The 23388-nt window shown below is 35.3% G+C and overlaps 1 protein-coding gene across 7 annotated transcripts in view; it reads right to left on the reverse strand.

The window, feature by feature from the left end:
* TBC1D12 (TBC1 domain family member 12) overlaps nucleotides 1-23388 on the reverse strand; it is a 73040-nt gene that overhangs the window by 23801 nt on the left and 25851 nt on the right. For all 7 annotated transcript variants that reach the window (XM_090277940.1, XM_090277942.1, XM_090277941.1 and 4 more), the window contains one exon: nucleotides 4356-4471. In XM_090277940.1, coding sequence (XP_090134066.1) covers nucleotides 4356-4471 — 116 coding nt within the window. The remainder of the gene's footprint in view (nucleotides 1-4355; nucleotides 4472-23388) is intronic.

Genomic DNA, 23388 nt, shown 5'->3' on the forward strand with positions numbered 1-23388 from the left:
TCCACTGTCTCACACCAGTCAGGGCCAAGAATGTCTTTATTGTGAGGGGGATGGGCTATGGTGAGAACAGGAAGAAAATTAACAAAAGAATAAAATTACAGAAATTCCTATATTTGAAGTCCTCGGAAACTTCAGATTAATTATCTGTAACATTGTAACTGCATCATAAGTAAAAAAAAATGTTTCGATTATAAAAACCTATACTGTCAATGACTTGGGATGTTACTGCAAATTAGAGGCTAAGAAAGGAAAAGTAACACCAATTCACAAACTCCCTTTTGCTGTGGGAAAGTCCTCCTTTCCTATTATCGCTTTGATCTATGGAAGAGGGCATTTCCAAGATCAATTCCAAGATAAGGAAACACTTTTTCTCCACCTCCTCACAGATACCCCCTTATAATTGAAGTAGTAGTATTAACATAACCAGGTTGCATCCACAAACAGAAGAGATCTAAAAATTATACAACTCTCTCCTGTAGCTTCTCAGCCTATGAAAAGGATGGACGTCAGCTGGTCTAAATCTGTGAGCAGAGTATTCTGGGGGAGATAAAAGGAAGTGCCACTTAACACTCAGGTTGCACCCATGTATTCTCGTCTGGTTTTATCCTCAATAATAATGAAGTTTTCATTCTCATCTGTTCTTTATACCTATGTTTCAATTGTTGTAGCAGAGGAAGAATGAGTGATTAGATATTCCACATTCCAACATCAACGAAAGCCTTTGTTGGTTTGCTTTAGTTACTTAAATATAAGTCATATAAATCACTTCCCCCCAAAAAGATCACTTCGAATGTAAAGAAATGAACAAATGTTATAATTTAATCATAGCATCTCAGAGCTGAGTGGAACAGTAGCTAACGAGTTGAATCTCTCTATTACATACAAACTTACACAGAAACAGCATAAAAGTTATAATATGATAATATATTAATTTCAGGTAGTCAATAGTACAGTGAAAAATTAAAGTACTTTTTTCAGTTGCTTATTCATTTTCGGTACGCTGAGATCTTACAGTGTCATTGTATCTGATATATTATTTTCAAGTTCCAATTCTATGGAACTGCTTGTATAAGTTATAAGAACATTTTAAGAGAAGCAGATATCTGTGAAGGTTGAAGTTGTCAATAAACACCTGACTTGATAAAAAAAAGATAAAGCCTAATCTCTAAAGGATTAGGTATGTGGGCAGTAAAAATAAGATAACTATTCCAAGTGAGGGTCATAACATGGGCAAAGGCATGAAGGCAAGACTTAGATAGGTCTGACTGTAAAGTAGAGGACGATGTAAAGGAAAATTTGTCCCAAAGCTGTCTAGCATAGAACTTTTTGCATAGTATTTTTATAAACTCGTTCTGGGAAGAAGTTCACATTCCTGCTAAAAAACTTAATCCATTTCGGATGAATTTTAACAACTTTTAAGAAAGCTCTTCTGGGACCTTAAGCTATCTACCTACTCAGTTGTCAGTCAAGAGCCAAAAGATCTTTAGCTAGGTATTTTTTCCTTGCTTATCTAATCACTCTTTGAATCGTCTTGGTTCATTCTCCTTGTCAACAAAATAAATAAAAGTTTGACACTTTCTCATAACTAAATATCTGAAGAGCTGGGATTTTTATTCTTACTAATAGAAAAATATAGACATATTCACCAAATCCTTAAAAAGAGGAGCAATGTGATCACAATTCTTTAGCATAAAAAAAAAAATGAAACAAGAATTTTAAAATAATGTACTTCTGTCCAGACTTTCTTCTCTCACAATGTCTAAAATATATTTACTCTTGGCCTGTTTGGTTCCAGATACCCACTCTTTTTTTTTTTAATGTTCCTTGGGATAACGGGTAGAAAAATCTGTAGACCAGAAAAATGACAAAAAAGGTTAGGAATTACTATACTGGAAGAAAAGAGAAGACTAGAAGAAGAAAAAGAATAGATCCAGAGACCCTAAGGAAGGGAAAAGGGGTTAAAAACCAAATGATCTTGCTTTAGGAAGGGTGTGCTTTGTTTGATAAAATCAGAGACAATTTTGAAGAACAGCAATTTTTGTGGACCACTGAAATGGGAAGGGCAAGAATGGGAAGGGAAGAATTTAAGATGGTTTTCTGGGTATTAATAATGTATTCTTAGAAACAGTAAACGAACTGATTGACAGTCATTTCAATTGTCCAACAGGCAAGGACAAATTGTCTTATTATTAAAGGTCAAGAAAGAAAAAAACAATTGCCTTACCATGTTAAGGTAGAGGAAAGTTGAAATAGAAACAAATATAAAAATTTAAAATCTTACGTCTCAAACATCGGCTCTTAGAGACTTCTAGAAAATATACCTAAGGCTTGAATATCAACAATATATTCCTCCCCACACACAGAGGAATACACACACAGGAGACTTCCGGCCAAGATGGAGGCCTAGACTGACAGGCTCCGTCCCCCTCCACAACTAAAAGGGAGTACAACTACCGCAAAACCAGCAATAACCAGAAGTTCCAGAAAATAAATGGAAGTCCAACATATGAAGTTATAAAGAAGTGATGGTCGTCCAGAAGGGAATGAGGGCGAAGCCTGGGTGGGGAGGTGAGGCTGTGTTGATGGCGGTGGCAGCGGCAATGGTGGTGGGCCCACAGTAAGCACAGACATCCGTATTTAAGGGGAGGCGAGAAACACCTGGGGAGCACCCCCAGCTGCAGACCAGACCCGTCAGCTTGCAATTCCAATGCCAGGGAAGGCAGACCCCCATTGCCTCGGACTGTGAGGCCCAGAGGGCGTGGGGACGGAAGAGAAGGCTCCTGGTCTCTTAGAGGAGAGTGAACAGCAGGAATTCATCTTGGACCCCCGGCCCCAGACAAAATGCCATAGTGTGGTGAGAAGGATCGCCCAGTTGTGACAAGTGCATGGGGCTCCACCCCCTATAGTGTAGGAGGTGTGACAGCCCCATCCAAAAAGCAAAAGTAAACACAAAACTGTCAGGATGGCACAGATCATGATAGAGATCCCGATGACACAGCTGGTCAGACAGCAAATATCTAATCTAACAAAGCAGCAGATAGGAAATCTTTCTGAGGCACAGTTCAGATCTTTGGTTATAAGAATGCTTACAGATCTAACAGCAGATCTTAAAACAAGACAGGAAAGGGATGAAGGCTAGTCCTGATGAAATGAACAAAAACACATACGAAACAAGTGGTGAGGGAAAGAAAACCAGGGATTAAATCAACAAATCGGAACATAACGAAGGAACAAACAGTCAACCAGTGAGAAAGGGGAAACTAAAAGTGAGGAAAATGAGGAGAGGCTCAGAAACCTACGGGACAGCTATAAGCGGGCCAACATTCCAATCATAGGGCTGCCAGAAGGTGACGAAGGATAACTAGAAGTTGAAATATTATGTGAAAAAATAATGAAGCAGAACTTCCCTAACTTGGGGAAGGAAATAGACTTACAGGGCCAGAAAGCACAGAGAGTTCCAAATAAACTGGACCCAGGGAGAACCACTCCAAGGCACATTATAATCAAAATGTCAAAAATTAAAGATAAAGAGAGAATCTTAAATGCAGCAAGGGAGAAGAAGAGAATTATGCACAAAGGGGTCCCAATAAGACTATCAGCTGATTTCTCAAAAGAAACTCTGCAGGCAAGAAGGGACTGGCAAGAAGTATTCAAAGTAATGAAAAGCAAAAACCTACAACCACGATTACTCTATCCAGCGAAGCTGTCATTCAGAATAGAAGGGCAGAGAAAGTGCTTCCAGGACAAAGTAACACTGAAGGACTTCATCAGATCCAAACCACTGTTATATGAAATGTTAAAGGGACTTGTTTAAGAGAAAGAGGATCAAAACTATGAACATCAAAATGAAAACTGTATCACAACAAACAACAACAGAAGCTAGGGAACCAAAACAGAGGCAAACTAAGTAGGCAATAAGAGTGGGAAAAGAATTATAGGTATGGGGAACATATTGGGGGGAAGTCAGTGGGGAGGAGTAAGAGAGGAAAAGGAGGGAGATGGTACAGGAATTAAGAAGCATAGGAGGGAGTGGAGTAGGTAGGAAGATGTTGAGAAGAACTATTTGCACAACCAATGGGCATTGACTAAGAGGGGTACCACTAGAGGGAGGGGGGTCACTGGGTGGAGGGGAACAAAGGGAAAAGAAATTGAGACAACTGTAACAGCATAATCAATAAAGTATTTTAAAAATATATATATATATATTTTCCTCTCCATTAGCTTTAAATTAAAAAAATAAAAATAAAACCATGTCTCTATCTCATTTCTTCATATCTTCTGTGTGAAATGGTAAGCAAAATTGCATTTAGGTTTAAAATATAAACAGTGAGCCTGATGAGCACTGGACTACTTACGATGGTCGATCCTCAAGAATCAGGGCAGTGGTAGAAAGTGGTTCAAATTCAAAATTTTTACGTCTTGAAGACTGAGGTGGTGGTTTACAGGTCCTCCCTGTTCGCGCTTCATATTCCTAGAGCAGATAAAAACATACTTTATGCAGAGACTTTCCCAATTTTCACCATATCCTAAATCTGTATCATTAGGATATTATGCTATAAAAGGGACACATACAATTCACACATTAATCTGGTAAAAATATCAGGCAGACCAAAAAAAAGTCCTTTTTTCCCCCCTGAAACAAACTAACTTATGGATGTATATTGCATATAAAGTATCAAAGTGTGGTAGGAGAGGGGAAAACAGAACTAGATTGATGAGGTAAGGTTTTAGGTAAATATTCTTGATTGCAGTCAAAGGTACAAGTTATCCAAGTCCAACTTTGAACCTACTTTCCAAACCTTCACGAAATCAATGACGGAAATGTTGACACAAAATAATCCTGCTGAAATGCTTTGAAGATCTCTTTCAAGGGTGACACTGAACCTCTAATCAAATGCTGCTTTTGAATTCCTACTTTGAATCTAACTACTATAAACCTACCTACTTACTCTAAATTTAAACAATTCACCAATATATCTTATCCAATAATAGGTCCAAAGACTGTTAAAGACTTCGATAATTAATAAATGACAATACAAGAATAAACTCTGTGTTTTGCATACACACAACTATAAGCCTGCTTTTTCCCTACCCTGTATATTTTTCATGAAATTCTCAAAGATTATTCAATGATTTCATGAGTAGATTTGCAAGCCAATTGGCAGCTGGAGAAGACATTAATTTAAATGAAGAAAATTCAATGCACTTAGAGGAGTCAATCGTTTCACTTTTGACTGCTTTCCTATAATGGCCTATTTCTTTTTATATTATCATTTGCTTTTCCAACTCAAAGACTGTTTCTCCCTGCTAAATCAGACATTTGCAAAATATGGATGATGACTCCATCCCTCTTAATCTGATGATCTTTTGAAGCTTAATCTTATTTGAGATACTACCTTCAAAAATAATTTATGTTATCTTAAACATTTTCTGTAAACTTCAGCTTACTTTATGGTCTCTGTTACTGTTTGTAAAGGTATGCAATTTTACAATTATCTTTAGTTCTGCCTCTCCCCTTCCACCTACATTTCTGTTAACCTGAGAATTCCTTTGTTTGCATAACTGCATTAGATTTTTAGAAACTTCTTTCTCAAATTAAATAGTACTGTGTATGCTCATTTTTAACTCCTATCCCAAGGAACTGAACAGCCTTTCAGAGTCAAAAGTCATTGAAGGGGTCACTCATTTCTTCTCTTTTGCAATTTTCTTTCCTAATAAATAATACAAACTCAAGTGTAACAAATTCCCTTTCCTAGTAATGCTTTTCTTATTAAAAATCATATATATATATGAGATTTGTTACTATTTAAATCATACTGTTTTCCTAATATGCGACCTTGACTCACTGCCAGACAGAATACAATGAGTGTTATCCAACAAAGCATTTTCCATGCAAATAAATGCTAGTGCAGAAACAGCAAAATAAAATTTCTAAATCAATATATTAGTAACTAGTATTCACTGACACAATGTACCATATGCACTGTTTTAAATACTTAAAACATTTAATCTTAATCCTTGAAAGAACCCCGTGAGAAGAAGAAACTGAGGCATAAAAATCATTTGCTGAATATCATAAATGGCAGGCAGTGTAGCTCTAGAGCCTGGCCTTTTAACATATACATGTTATCTTACTATCATAACAGTCAAATAGCCATTTATGACAATTTAAAAGAATAAGATAGATAAATTATTCAGTGAGAGGCTGACAGGCAGATCCGGCCGGCAATACCTCAGTCACTGAGCCATCTAAACATCACATGAAAAGATCACCAGATAGTATATATTTCCTGTTATGTTGCAATATGAAGTACATATACCACTCCTGAAATATTTCTGCCATAAGAAAAATCAAACTTAAATATGATTAAACCTCTACAATTATGATCTCCAAAATGGGAGTGAAGAAAAGTGATAACCAAATAAGTCATATGTTTAAATATACAGAAAAAATACTGAGAATCAGAACTATTAAGAGGTCCTCTTATGGAGGGCTGGATTAGGAATGAAGAGCATTTGTTTTACTTTAAATTATTCAATACTGCTGACTTTTCTTACAAGAAATAAAGTAGTTTGTGAGATTACTTATAGTCACGATGGATAAGTGACAAAGATTTTATTGAAGAGGCTGAATCAGAACTGGGGCAAGGAAGATGGGTATTAATTACATCAGCAGAAAGGACTGGAAGGAACAAGCCATGAGGAACAAGCAAAGGCATGGATCAGGGAAACACATTCATTTCCCTAAATATGAAAAAGGATGTGAAATAAGGTTTGAAAGGTGTAAGCTAAATTATGGTGTCTTTCATTGGCAAAAACAGTATTTGGAATTCACAATGAATAAAATGGAGAGTCACTGAAAGTGTGGATAAAGTCTACCTTTGATGAAAGCAGTCTTTCATTAAAAATTAATTGAAAAAGTACACATTTAATATAAAAGGCAATACAAAATGAGATATCTAGGTATCATTTATCTACCTTACGAATAAGCTTTATACAGAATTGTCACTCAAATATTTTTGACATGAGAAAAGGGTTGTATTCTAGAATTTCCCTTAGTGTGAAAATGCTTTTAGTTTCTAGAGGTTAATATTATAAAAAACTTAAAAACATGGTATCAATCCATTGTTATCTGTAATTAGTATAAACTTATATATCCTGAATGACTCAAATATATGCTGAATAAAGTAAAGATGCTATTCTAGTGTGATTAAAATTGCAAATTATATAAGAAATAATAAAATATTAAACATCAGTATTTTCAAAATTGATCACAAGTTGTTATTCTAATTATTAATTAGAATGTTTATTATACACAAAAACAGGGTTGAGCATATTTATCAGGTCACAGGAATGACTGACTATTCCATGTATATAGCTAATTTTATACTCTGAGCAAGAGGCTCAAACATTAGTCAGAGATTTCTCTTCTCTACCATTCTCTCAGCCACACCCTCCTCCATGTGTGGGCTTCACCGGGAAGCTAGTTTTCAGCTCAGAGAAATGACTACAGCAATACCAGCTGTCATATCTTAGTAATGTAATTTGCAGCTCTTCTAGTAAATCCCACAAAAAAGAAAGCATTCTTCCAGGAAGTTCCCAGTAAATATCCATGCCACAAGCAATCACAATGACCTAAGATATAAGGCATTATAGATGAGTTAAAAGTCAATCAGAGCCTATTTCTGCAGCTGACCCTTAACTCTTAAGTTGAGGGAAGTAAAAAGAGGTAACAGCGCTCAAGTTATTGAGAAGCAGCTGAAATACATAAGACTTCATTTAAAAATTCAAGCAAACAATATCTCATGGGTGGAAGTCCTAAAGTCAATTTCACTTTAAACCCATATGTATAATGTCATTAAAAAAGAAAACCAATGTTTTTTCTATATTAGTTTAAAAATGAACTAAATATCGATAATGCCATGTTATAAAAAAGACTGCAATATGAAAAAGCAAAACAAAAAATCATAGTCCAAGGAAATCAGTAAATAATACCAGCTATAGTACATTCACTGTTTGAAAATGCCTTATCAATATCCTTCATTTTCTGCTAACAAAGGTCAGTTTTAACTACCTCCCAACTGTAAGACAAGACACAGTTAGCTTTTCTTTTAACATGTGGACTGTATTTCTATGGGATGTTGTAATAAAGCCTGTTTGTTATTAAAATTTAATTTACTCTTCATTTTCCACTTGAAATATTCTATCCTATGAAATACATTTACTTTAATTGGGTAACTAGAACAGTAGATGAAACCACCCCTAGGAGCAGGCTGGCAATTATCTGTAGGATAATTTATTCTAGCCACCATAAGAAAAAGTGAATCAAATAGGCAATTAATTCTAATGTTTATCAAAAGATGGTGTAGACAACTGTTGTCATCTTCATGAGCATAAAACAGAAAATCAACTTACAATTCCAAGGCAAAAAAATATTGTACATTTATAAAGAGAAGCATTTTTTCCCTCAAAATAATCTCTCAGAAAAGAGGAAGTACATATGCTTAACCTCTCTCATATTACGAGTGAACAGGAAAGCACTATCTGGAGAAAATGCATTATCCTGAAATATCCCAATCAGTGTTAGTTTGAAAGGTCACTTTTTAATCAGTGGGGTTTCTGTTGTTGTTTGTTAGTTGTTTAAATGGAGTAGGAGAAAAAGAAACTGAACAAAAGAATGGAAGGATTCCCAGAAGGACAGCCATCCAATTGCAAACTATCATAAAAGACTGTTAAACAGGAACTTCTAGGATCTCGTCAAGATGGCCGCATAGGCAGACATGGCTCACCTCTTCACATAACCACATCAAAATTACAACTAAAATATAGAACAACCATCAGCCAGAACTGTCAGAAATCAAATAGAATGGAAGTCTGTCAATTATAGAATTAAAGAAACCACACCCATTGAGACGAGTCAGCAAGCTGGTACCTAATCTAAGACTCCATCAACCTGGCTAACACTGTTTGACCCACCTTGGAGATCCGCAGAGACTCCGTCCCACCCAACTTAGGGGCCCACCCAAGCTGCTCTTCTATATGAATGGCTGGTATTGGCTCATGCTTCACAACTTCCTAAATCCTATCAAACAAGCAACAGCTGGCTTCAATGATGCTCCAGGCCTGGCACTAGCAGCAGCCCACTTAAAGAGTCACAGCTTGGCTTCCCCTGGGAATCTCCAAGCCCAGCATAAGTAGCAGGCATCTCAGACTGCTTTATAGCTCAGGTAGGGTGCCCCAGGCAAAACACAGGTTGGGGCTGACACTGGCCCGGGAAATCCCAGGGCCAGCGCACCCAGGGAACAGCTACAGACCACATTAGACCATCACCACCCTGCCCCTGCACAGCTTATTCTCCGAGGGCAAAGGTTGGTGGTCAGGGGTCACAGCCAGTCCTTACAGCTGAGTGACCTGGGTAAATCCCTCCCATTGATCTGGCAACAGCAACCAAGGCTCAACTACAAGAGAAGAGTGTACTCAGCCCACACAAAGGGCACACCTCGAGTACCCAGCTTGGGTGATAGTGAAGGATATGCCACTGGACCCTACAGGACACCTACTACATTAGGACACACTACATGAAGTCAAAGCAGCTCTACCCAATACACAGAGAAAAATACAGGGAGGCTGCCAAATTGAGGAGGCAAAGAAATAGGGCCCAAATGAAAGAATAGAACAAAAGCCCCCTAAAAGAACTAAACAAAACGGAGATAGCCAACCTATCAGATGCAGAGTTCAAAACACTGTGTGAACAGGATGCTCAGGGAAATGACTGAGTATGGCCACAAAATAGAGCAAGTACTGAAGGTCATACAACGTGAAGTAAAGAAAAACATACAGGGAACCAAGAGTGATGGGAAGGAAGTGGAATTCAAATCAATGATTTGGAACAAAGGAAAGAAATAAACTGTCACCCAAAACAGAAAGAAGAAACAAGAATTGAAAACAAAAAACAAAAACAAAACAAAACAACAAAAAAGAGAGGATTAGGAACCTCTGGGACAATTTTAAGTGTACCAACACCCAAATCATAGGAGTGCCAGAAGGAGAAGAGCAAGAGCAAGAAATTGAAAACTTACTTGAAAAATAATAAAAGAAAACTTCCTTAATTTGGCAAAGGAAACAGACATACAAATCTAAGAAGCACAGTGAGTCCCAAACAAGTTGGACCCAAAGAAGACCACACCAAGACACATCATCATTAAAATGCCAAATGTTAGACACAAAGAATCTTCAAAGCAGCAATAGGAAAGAAGAGTTACCTGCAAAGGAGTTCCCATAAAACTATCAGCTGATTTCTCAAAAGAAAATTTGCAGGCAGGAAGGGCTTGGCAACAAGTATTCCAAGTGATGAAAAGCAAGGACCTACAACCAGGACTACTCTATCCAGCAAAGCCATCATTTAGAATGGAAGGGCAGAGGAAGTGCATCCCAGACAAGGTAAAGCTAAGAGTTCATCATCACCAAACCATTATCATATGGAATGTTAAAGGAACTTATTTAAGAAAAAGATCAAAACTATGAACATCAAAATGGCAACAAACTCACAACTATCAACAACTGAATCTAAAAAATAAAAACAAATGCAGCAAACAACAGGAACAGGAACAGAATCATAGATATAAGAATCATCTGAAGGGTTATCAGCAGGGAGGAGGAAGGAGAAGAATGGGGGAAATGGTGTAGGGGTCAAGAAGCACATTCAGTAGAAACAAAATAGACACAGGGATGTTAAAAATAGTATAGGAAAGGTTGAAGACAAAGAACTTACATGCAGGACCCATGGACATAAAATAAGGGAGGGATTTCTGGAGGGAATGGGGGTACTGGACAGAGGGGAGAAAGGGAAAACATTGGGACAACTGTAACAGCATAATCAATAAAATCTGCTTATAAAAAAATTTAAACCATTAAATATTACCTTAAAAAGCTATATAGGCCCTGACTGGTGTGGCTCAGTGGATTGAGTGCCAGCCTGAGAACTGAAAGGTCACCAGTTCTATTCCCAGTCAGGGCACATGCCTGGGTTGTAGGCCAGGTCCCCAGTTGGGGACACGTGAGAGGCAAGTGATTGATATATCTCTTGCACATCAATGTTTCTCTCCCTCTCTTTCTCCCTCCCTTTCAGTCTTTCTAAAAGTAAATTAAATCTGAAAAAAAAAAAAAGGCAACATAGTTTTGTAACATAGTCAATAATATTGCGATAAGTATGTATGGGCGCTAGGTGGGAAGTGAAAACATCAGGGAAAACACTTTGTAAAGTATATGATTGCCTAACCAATATGATGTATACCTGAAACCAATACAAAATAATATTAAAAGTAAACTGTAATGAAAAAAAAAAAAAAAACATACTAAGAAACTGGGTTGCAGAGATGATAATTTTATACCTATAAGACAAATAAAATAAAAAACTGTAATGCATTTGAAAATTTATGGCTTGAGATAAAATTTCTCGCAGCAACATCTTACACAGATTAATAAGCACTGTAACTCCTACAACTTCGATACATGTGAAAATAACGTGCTCTGGAGTTAAAGACTACAAAACTGGTCAGAGTGATAATGGACATATTGATGTCAAAAATGTATACAAACAGTACTGAATAAAAAAGTACTGTTTCTGAATATATTATTTTATAAAATATATGATTTGAATATATAATTACAAATTCAAATCTTCACCTATATTCCTAAAAATTATATATACATGTTGGCCAAAACATCCTTCAGAATGATTGAGTAGATTTTCACTTGGTGGACTGGGTAATTCATATAACTTTCTTGCTGCAAACAACCTCTGTGATCCCTAACAAATGGGACACAAACAAGGTGAGCTAAATGATCACCCACTATTGTACATGGAGGCAGTTCTGGACATCAGTAGAGGAAGGGGGAATGCAAAGAAAGCCTGGCTTTAGTTTGGAAAGGCCAAGGGAGGCCAGAATTTGTGTGCTAGAGAGTAACAGAAAAGAAAGCACTCCACTGAGAAAGAGCTCCAGAAATCTGCATAGGAGTCCTCTTGAGTCTTTAGCTGAGTACTAATCTGCACATGTGCAAAGCAAACACTACAAAGCTGAGCAAAAAACAACTTCTGGGGAAAAACAGTTACTGAGGAGTGGTAAGCAAAACACTTCCCAGAACTCACTCAGGGCTGAGAAGTACTCATATTCAGTCCAACCAGAATGGGAAGTCAACACTGAATACATGGAACGTTCAGAAGGGACCTGAATATTTAGATTCATGTGAAACTGTGCAAGTCAAAAGACAATGGAAAAATCTTTAAAATGCTGAAAGAAAAAAATGGTGGAAAAAAAACCCTGTTGACTTAGAATCCTATACCAAGAGAAAATATCTTTTGAAAGTACAATAAAATCTTTTCAGACAAACAAAAGCTGAATCTAGGTCAGTAGACCTGCACTATAAGCTATTTTAAATAAAAAAAATTCAGGCAGAAAGAATATAACATATGAAAGCATGAATATACAGGGTGGAACAAAAGTAGGTTTACAGTTGTGAGTACATGAAACAGTTAATTTATGTATTATTTATTAATTATTGTATTATTTTCATATGAACTGTAAACCTACTTTTGTCCTACCCTGTACACAAAGAAATGACAAGCACCAAAAATAATAAATATGGATAAATATAAAAAACACTTTAGAAAAGACATAAATAAAAAAAACGTAGATTGTGATAAATTAAAGGTATTTATCATAAGCCCTATCACAGCAGCTCTTAACAGTGCTTCAGAAATGCTTTCATGGGCTCTGCAAAGTCAAAACTATATAAATAGTGCTAATAGTTTGTCTTTGTCAGTGTACTGACAATAGCACTAATGGTGCTAAAGCAATGTTGAACAAGACTGTTGGTACCCTAGCACAAATCAGAGCAATGACACCAAAGTATAAAAAAGGAGGGATGCAGTCCAGTTTCACTTAAGAATGTCTATGATCAAACAGTAAAAATTATTAATTATATCTTGACCTATTCTATGTTCTGAAAGGAAATATATATATATATATGGAACTTCTGCTGTATATAAGGAACTTCTGCTGCACACCAAAGTACAATAGTTGTCTAGAAGAAAAGTATCTATGCAATTATTTGAGTGATGACCTGGACAAACCTTTTTGATCATGAATACTATTTTTACTTAAAAGAAAAACTGATAGCAAACTATAGTTACTCAGACTTGGCTATCCAGCAGACATTTTCCCAAATTTAGACAAAGTGGACACTCCACTTCCATAGTAGTTCTCCTGAAAAACACATATATTTAGTCTCTGCCTTGAAATGTCCAAAATGACAAGTGTCTTGCCTGGTGGCTCAGACTACTAGATATCCTTAGGATGGGAATTGCTTGCTAGAGGGACGAACCATGTGGTTAATAGGTTGGAACTTTTAGCTCCACCACATGACCCATGGAGAGGTGAGAGGTGCTAGAGGCTGAGGTATTCATTAATAATTCAATCAATTATGCCTACTTAATGAAGCACTTCTGGGTTGTTGATCACATCAAGGTCCTGGGAGGGTGAGATACCTGGAAGGTCATAGAAGCTCCATACCCCTTCCCATATACCTTGCCGTATGTATCTCTTCCATCTAGTTGTTCATAAATTGTATCTTTTAAAAATATATACAACAAACTGGTAACCTAGTAAGTAAACTGTTTTCCTGAGTTCTGTGGGCCATTATAGCAAATTATCAAACCCAAGAAGAGGGTCATGGGAGTCTCCAATTTAGCTGGTTGGACGAAAGTACTAGAAGCCTAGTCTTGTGATCAGCATCTAAAGTGGGGGGGAGGAGTGCAGTTCTTATAGGTCTGAGGCCTTAATCTGTGGGATCTGATGCTAACTCTAGGTAAATAGTGTTAGGATTGAACTGAATTGTAGAACACCCAGCTGGTGTCAAAGAATTGGTCAATGTGGGTAAAAAAAAAAAGACCCTATACATTTGATGTCAGATTGATTTACTAAGGTTAGAAAAGAAATAACAGGCTCTGGCCAGGTGGCTCGGTTGGTTGAGGTATCATCCCAATATGTCAAAGTTGCAGGTTCGATCCCTGGTCAGAGCACATACAAAAATCAACAATGAATGCATATGAACAATAAATCAATGTTTCTCTTTCTCTCTCTCTTCCTCTTCTTCTCTCTCTAAAATCAATCAATAAATAAATAACTTTAAAAAAGAAATCATAGAATTTTTCTTTCAAGCAACATTCTGGAAAATACCTCAACAGTATTCCTCAAAAGTATCAAGGTCATAAATCAAGGAAAGACTGAGAAACTGTCAAAAGCCATAGAGACAAAGAAACATGATAATGAAACACAATGTGGCATTCTGGATTAAATCCTGAAACAAAAAAAAAAAAAAGGGACATTAGCATAAACTGGTAAAATCCAAATGAAATCTGAAGTTTACTTAATAGTAATGTACGAATGTTGGTTTCTTAGTTTTGACAACTGTTCAGAGTAGTGCAAAATGTTAACACTAGGGGAAACTGAATGAGTAAACAGGAGTGCCCTGTATTTTCAACCTTTCTGTAAAGTTATTGCAACATAAAAAGTTTATTAAAACAGAAAAAGAGAAGTGAGTCAGTGATTTCAAACAAATCAACTGAAAGTTACTATTGTCAATAATAAAAGTCAACTTTTCAAGGGAAAAATAAATTCTGCAAAACTTGTAAAAGCCACCATATGTTTACGTGTCTAAAACTTAAAATTTTTTCAGATGAAATCAGTGCAGATATTACTATAATTTTTGGGTACTACATAATGAAATGTTGTAACATTTGAATGATCTGCATATTATGGTGAACCAATATTTTCTAAATGATCAATGCAAAACCATGTACAGGTAAAAATCATCCATTCAAAGTGCAAGAGAGATCAATGGATTTTAATATAACAAAGTTGTATGATTTCAAATTCTACAGTATAACTTACCTTTAGGAGTTTTGGAGTGGTGTCAAAGAAGAGTATCCGCAATTATCTGAAAAGGCTATTAAAATGCCTTCCCTCTAATATCTATGTATCTTTGTGAGGTCAGTTTTTTTCATATACTTAAACTAAAACAATATGGTAAAGAAGCAATTCATCAAGCAGATATAAAAACAAAGCTTCAAAACACATGGAGCAAAAGGAGAAAAAGCCAAATAGATTAAAGTAGATAATTTATTACTCTTCTCTCAGCAATTAATAGAACAAGTAAACTGAAAATCAGCAAAATTACACAAGACTTGATACAACATTCACCCAACATCTGCACAATACACATTCTTTTGAAGAGTAACTGTACCTGGTTCAGGTAAGTTCACTGGTGAATTCTACCAGTTAAGGAAGAAATGACACCAATTGTCTACAATCTCTTCCAGAAGATAGAAGCAGAGGGAATACTTCCTAACTTAATCTATGAGGACAGCATTACCCTAACATCAAAATAGGCAAAGACATTACAAGACAAGAAAGCCATAGAGCAGTATCTCACATAAACACAGATGCAAATAACCTCAACAAAGTACTATCAGCAAATTGAATTAAACAATGTACAGAGAGGATTATACACTACAACCAAAGGGGATTTATCCCAGGTATGCAAGGTTGGCTCAATATTTGAAAATCAATTAATGTAATCCAACACATTAACATGCTAAAAAGGAAAAGCCATATGATCATAGTAATAAACACAGAAAAAGCTTCTGAGAAAATTAAAACCCATTCATGACAAAAATTCTAATTTTGTATAGAAGGGTACTTTCTCAACTTGATAAAGAACATTGACAAAAAACCCTGTAGCTATATCTCACATTTAATAGTGAACAACCTAAATCTTTCTTGCTAATCCAAGAACAAGGCAAGGACAGCCCCTCCCATCACTGCTTGTCAACATCCTACAGGAAGTCTTAACTAATTCAATAAGAAGAGAAAGGTAAATAAAAGGCATACTGATTGGGAAGGAAGAAATAAAAACCTTTGTTTGCAGATGCCATGACTGTCTATCTAGAAAATCCAAAAGTATAGACAAAAATAAAACAAAACAAAACAAAACTCCTGGAATGAATAAGCAATTAGAGCAAGGTTGCAGGATACAAGAAAAGTCAATCACTTTCCCATATATCAACAATGAACAAGTGGAAATTTAAAACAAATTAGTATTTACATTAGCATCCAAAAGAAATACTTAGGTATAAATCTAATAAAGTATGCATAAGATCTACATGAGAAAAACTACAAAACTCTAACAAAAAATATCAAAGAACTAAATAAATGAAGAGATAATCCATATTGGTTTACAGAGTCAGTACTGTCAAGATATCAACTCTTCCCAACTTTATCTACAGATTCAACATAATCCTAATCAAAATCCCAGCAAATTATTTTGTGGATATTGACAAAATGATTCTAAAATTTCTGTGTAGAGGTAAAAGACCCAGAATAATAAACTCAGTATTGAAGGAGAACAAAGCTGGAAGATGAATACTACCTGACTTCAAGACTTACTATATAAAGCTACAATAATCAAGACAGTGTTTTATTTTAAAAATATATAGTGTGGTATTGACAAAATAGACAGATCAACAGAACAGAATAGGGAGCCCATAAACAGACCCACATAAATACAGTTAACTGATCTTTGACAAAAGAGCAAAGGCAATATAATGGAATGAAGACAGTCTTTCAAACAAATGGTGCCGAATACTGGATATCTATATGCAAAAAAAAAAAATCTAAACACAGACCTTACACTCTTCATGAAAATTAACTCAATAGATCAAAATGTAAAATAAATTATAAAACTATGATAATGAATATATTTATTATATTATTGTTATTCTTTTATAGTTGTCCCAAGTTTTCCCCTTTGCCCTCCCAACCCAACCCCCAACCTAGCTTCCACAGTCAATCCCCACGCCACTGTCCGTGTCCATTGGTCATTCATGCATGTTCTTTGATCTCTTTCCCTTCTTTCTACCATTATCCCCCTCCCTCTTCCCTCCAGCAGGTGTCCATCTGTTCTATGTTTCCTTGTCTCCAGTTCTACGTTACTCATTAGATTCTGCTTATAAGTGCAATCACATGGCATTTGTCTTTCACCAACTTGCTTATTTTTTTTTCTTAAAGTACATTTTATTGATTATGTTGTTACAATAGTTCCAGTTTTTTCCCCTTTGCTCCCCTCTGCCTAGCACCGCCCTCTGCCAGCAAGCCCCCTCCCCCAAGTCCATGCCCATGGGTCATACATACAAGCTCTCCCACTTCACCCTTTCATATATTCTTCTTCTTTTTTAAAATAAATAAATAATTATTTTAACAATAAAAACCAACTCGCTTATTTTATTAGCATAAGTCTCAAAAAATTTTTAAATTTTTTTATTTATTAATTTGAGAGAGATCGATTTGTTGTTCCACTTATTTATGCATTCATTGGTTGCTTCTTGTACATGTCCAGACTGGAGATCAAACCTGCAACCTTAGCATATCAGGACAACTCTAACCAACTGAGCTACCTGGCCAGGGCTGATAATGAATATATTTAGATAGAACACCAAAGGCATGATCCATGAAAGAAATAATCGAGAAGCCAGATTTTATTAAGATTAAAAACTTAGGCTCTGTGAAAGATACTGTCAAGAGAATGAAAAGACAAGCAAGACAAAGTGGGAGGAAATATCTGCAAAAGATACATTTGATAAAGGACTATTATATAAAATATACAAAAAACTCCTGAAAGCCTATGAGTTCTGTTCGTATTGTTATAGGAAAATGAACAATCCAATTAAAAACTGACCAAAGATATGAAGAGACATCTCATTAAAGAAGATAAACAGATGGCAAGTAAACATATAAAATATATGAAAAATGTTCTGAATGTCCTATGTTAACAGGAATTGCAAATTAAAACACTGAGATCCTACTACATAGCTATTAGAATGGTCAAAATCCCAAACACTGGCAACAACAAATGACAGCATATGCTGGTGAGGATGTGGAACAACTGAAACTCTCATACATTGCTGGTGGGAATACAAAATAGTACAGCCATTTTGGAAAACAGTTTGGCTGTTTCTTACAAAACTAAACATCCTCATACCATATGACCTAGCAATCAGACTCCCTGGTATTTACCCAAATGAAATGAAAATTTGATCACAAGAAAACCGGCACACAAATGTTTATAGCAGCTTTATTCATTATTGCCAAAACTTGGAAGCAAACAAGATGTACTTCAGAATGTGAATGGATAAATGAACTGCGGTACATCCAAATATTAAAGTATTATTCAACACTAAAAAAATGAGCTATTAAGCCATGAAAAGACATAAAGGGGACAAAAGCATATCGCTAAGTGAAAGAAGGCACTAGTTAACATTCTGGAAAAAGCAAAACTATGAAACCACTAAAAAATTAATTGGTTGCCAGGGATTAGGGGAGTAGGGAATGATAAATAGAGCAGGATTATTAGGGCAATGAAATTATTATGTATGACACTATAATGATGGACACATCTCATTATACATTCATCAAAACCCACAGAACACAAGCACAGAATGCACCCTAAAGTAAACTACAGAATTTGGGTGATAACGATGCATCAGTGTAGGTTCACTTTAACAAATGTACCACACTGTATAGAGGAGGTTGTGAGTACGTGGGAACAGAGGGTATACAGAAACTCTTTGTACTTTCTTCTCAAATTTTGCTATGAATCCACAACTGTTCAAAAAAATAAAGTATATTAATTTAAATACACACACATGCAAATGGAATCCAATAACATACAAAATGGACAATAATTATATGACTACCTGGCGTTTATCCCAGGAATGCAGAGTTGGTTTAACAATCAATAAACTTTCACAGCTTAATAAGAAAACAGCCAAAACAGATATTATCTGAGCTTTGCCTCGTTTGGATAGATGGAAAAAAACTATATAACTAATGCCAATCAGGCACCTAAGACATATAAATTCAAATCTGTGAAGGATGGCATCACCTTAAAACCTTCAAGTAAGTTTCCTAATATGATGTTTCAAACTCAAGCAAAGGCAACTAAGAATATACAGAGATAAAACAGCATCTGCTAACAAAAACTATCAGGAACAATATTCAATATAAACAGACCTACAAATTTCCAGACATTGGAATTATCAGACACAGGCTATGGAACAACTACACTTACTATGTTTAAGGAAATAAAGGTCAAGCTTGAAATTTTATCAAGGAACTGTAAACTGTAAAAAGTGATATAGAAGATTTGAAAAAGAACCAACTAAAAATATAAGAATTGAAAAACACAAAATTGACATTAAGAACCCAATGTAAACGGCCAAAGAATCTGCATCCTTAACACATTCTGTAGGTTATCCACTGTGTCTGGGAACAGAATCTTAGACAACTGCAATAAATGTTAATGTCCTCATTTGCAAACCCACCTTTTTAAATATAGCTTGTATAATGCCTCCAGAGTTACTTTTCTGATATATGAATTTGATGTTTCAGTGCCTTACTTTATAGTATTTCCGGTAAATCCCAACTTGCTAACCCTTGTGGCTTAAGACACTTGACCATACACCCTACATCCCTGAACACTAGCCTGTTAACTAAAGAAGTTAGTGCATTCCTGGTTTGCTCGTTCACTTTCCTCTTTCTGGAATGGTTTTCCTTGTCTGCCTGGTGAACTACGACTAGTATACTTCACAACATCACTCAAACATCATGTCTGAGCAGAATTAATCATTCATCTGTATCTCATACTTTGTTCACAATTGAACTACAGCACTGCCCACACTAAATTAAAATTGTGTATGAACCTCTCCACCTCCCCTCCACACTCAGTTATACTGGAAAAATTCAAAAGCTAGAACTCGTATTTACTCATATCCCCAGAACCTGACCCATGTCTATTGTATTAAACAGAGTAAATGTATGTTGAATAAATTATGCATTCATTGAAATGAAAGCCAGACAATCTTAAAGAAGAATCTAGGATCAATTAAAGAATTCAATCCTTCAATTTCTGCTAGAAAAAGGGCTTAGAGTTTGCTATCATACTCTAAGGCTTTGGACTCTACAGCTAAGGAGATCTACCAGAAAGGTATACTAAGAGGGAAAGGTGAGAAAAGATCAAACTATGGGTTCAAAGGGAGGGTAGCAGGAGACTTTGAATAGTTTCTTAAAGAAGTAAAATACAGAAGGTGGGGAGAATCAAGACTAGAATAGGAGCTTCTTTTACCAAGGCAATACGAAAACCAAAATAGCCTGATATATATACAGGGTGGGGCAAAAGGAGGTTTACAGTTGTGAATATGCGAAACAAAAGTTTATTCTTGTATTATTGTTATTAAATTACTATATTATTTTCCATACGAACAACTGTAAACCCACCTTTGCCCCACCATGTACACTAACTTAACTTTTACTTTAAGTGGACATTGATAACATTCCTCCTAAAGGGGTTAATGTTAAATTCACAATTAGAAAGTAAATGCTCTTATTTCTATATGCTGTGAACAGTTTATGTACAGAGAAAATAAGAATAATATTTCAGAAATGGAAGGAACTCCCCATGTGGACAGTTCTACTCCCTCAAGATAAAGAAGTTCTCTTCCTTCAGCTTGACCCAAGAGCCAGGGAAACCATCATGCTTGCAGTAGAGCAAGTTAAGCAGACTATGATGCCTTTAATAATTCTAAATTTTCTTTCAGAATCTGTCAATTAGTAGAGATAAAAACCCATCCCATAATTCAAGCTTGAAAGAAACCTTGAGAAGAAGCATTTCATATCCCTCTGGCATATAGAAGTGCTTTAGTAAACTTTATTTTGGCAAAGTTATCAGCATAATTTTGTTTAGTCTAATTCAAAGCCTAACATAATATACAGATCCAAAATAAAGACAGAATGAATACAACATTTACTATAACTTTGATACTCAAACTGTATTTATAGAATCATGTAACAGGCAAAGTATTTCAAACTGCAACCCCTTTCCAAGTCTGTCTCTGACAACAGGAAAAAAATTTCCCCCAAATCCTACCCTACTGAATTTGAGAATTTATTGTTTTTACTCTTTTAGTTTAATTTAAGCTTCTCTCTTGTGGTTCACACTCTTCCCTCTCCCAGAAGCTCAGGCCCAGAGCTGTTATAAATCCCTCCCTCAATCTTCAGACCACACAAATTAGCTTTTATAAAATCAATTTATTCTCACATAGGAAAGACAATAATGTATCCTGAAGTATAAATAAAATACACACGTACAGCTGCACTACCTTTTCAAGATGCCAACAGATCAGGCATAAAAAGGTGAAAATAAACATGCAAGAGTGTAACATTTTTAAGGACTTTTCAAAAATAAATTGCTAACATAGTTCAGCCACTCCACAATTCAAAAAATAAAGGAAGTAATTTTTGTGGTATTCAGATTTTACACTAAAGGTATCTATATTTAAGCATAATTAAAGCCCAAGAACTCTTCTCAAATGTTCCAATGCTACACACACATAGCAATAAAGTTAGTAACCAGAAAATCAAGATCTAACACTTTCAAAATATTATATATTTAGCTACTGTTCACAAAGGACATGTATTCAATTCCTGTCTATGTTACGGTTCCTGCAGTGAAAAAATTTCAAAAGCAAAGGTTTAACTGATAAGAGTGACTTACTTAACTTTTACACAATTCAAAGTTCTCAGATTAAACCCTGCTTAGAATGACTCAGTTGACTGTCATCCCGCAAAGCTAATGGGTGCCAGTTCAATTCCCGGTCAGGGCACATGCGTGCATTGCAGGCCTGGTCCCTGGTTGGAATGCATGCAAGAGGCAACCTATCAATGCTTCTCTCCCTCTCTTTCTCCCTACCTTCCCCTCTCTCTAAAATAAATTTAAAAAATCTTTTAAAAATAAAGTGCTCAGATTAAGAAATCAGTTTAGTGTCTTAGAATTTTTTTCCTTGGCTGTCATAAAAGTTACATGAAAGATATTCAATCACTGAACTAAAACTTCAGTCAGAAAAAGACATGAATGATGAAACACTTGAAACATCATCTAAGTATGACAACCTCATTTTCTAATTAAAGGTGCCAATATAAAAACAGTGCCTAGCAAAAAAAAAAAAATTACTTTCCACTGAAAGATTGTCAGTTTGACATAAATAGGGTATACATATTCAATCTAGTATGCAATCATGTTACAATTATACATAACATGGCTCATTTGCAATCATTCTTACTTGCAGTTTGGAGGTCATAAGATAAACTATACAGCTATATTTAAATTTCAGCCTATTAATTTAGAAAAACAAAAACACAGGTCAATTGAACTACATAATAACTGAAATACTATTTATAATTAATGGATGTGATTTTTAACATGGCTCACCAAGTGGTTCAAAAGGCCACAAGCAGGAATTTCACACCTGCAAGAGAACACATGTGATAATCCTCATAAAATAATATTATGAATATTCATGTGATTTGGGAAGTGACTAAGTTAAATGCCAAACCTGAGTCAGTCTGACTTTGCTCTTACTCTAAAATGACTTTTATGTTTCTTTACCGTTAACATGGAGAGCTAAAATTGATTAAATCTTTAATATAATTTACCATAAGACAATTTTTAAAATATTTAATCTACAATTATCTTTCGCTTATGAACTTTATGTATTTCTAAAGAGCTATAGCTACACAACATGTAAAGTTAAATAAAGCAAAATAAAAATATACATATACATGCACATACAGAGACATTTTGTTTCTGAAATGGCATAGAAAAACTTATATAACCCCATATATATAAACACATGAAAAAATTATGTGTTTTCCACATAAAAAATAAATTTTAAAAGGCCTAAATATGTGAAGGGAAAGTGAAATGAGACATATCATCTATAATGTTTTATATTTTATAGAGAAAAGATAATCATATTATTTGTGTAATGAACAATTAGAGAAAAAGATGATAAATCAAACTGACTTCCCTATATAATTAGTTTATAATCTTATAGCTTTCCACTAAAGAAAAAAAGTCTGGCCCAATAACATAATTATGCTCATACTTTAAAATATGGCAACTATTTTCTGAATATCAGCTTTAAAAAAATTATCCTATAAAGTAATACTAGTATTCTAATCTAATAAATCTTACTGTTTTGTCACTAAAAAGCACGTAAGGCATCTTTAGAAAGCTCAAAGGAATTGATTACAGTACATTTAGCACTGCTCAATTTTTCAGGCAAATTTACACTGGAATTACTAGCTACATTCATTTTCAACAGCCTTAGTAACTTAACATCCTACCCTAAAACATGACAGATGTGTCCTAACATTCTTCATGGCTTTACTGTAAATATCTTCATTTTTAAATTTCTGATTCCAAACATGTAACATC

Source organism: Furipterus horrens, unplaced genomic scaffold (assembly GCF_987537825.1).
Source record: "Furipterus horrens unplaced genomic scaffold, mFurHor1.1.pri manual_scaffold_5, whole genome shotgun sequence".
In the NCBI taxonomy this organism is placed as follows: Eukaryota; Metazoa; Chordata; class Mammalia; order Chiroptera; family Furipteridae; genus Furipterus; species Furipterus horrens.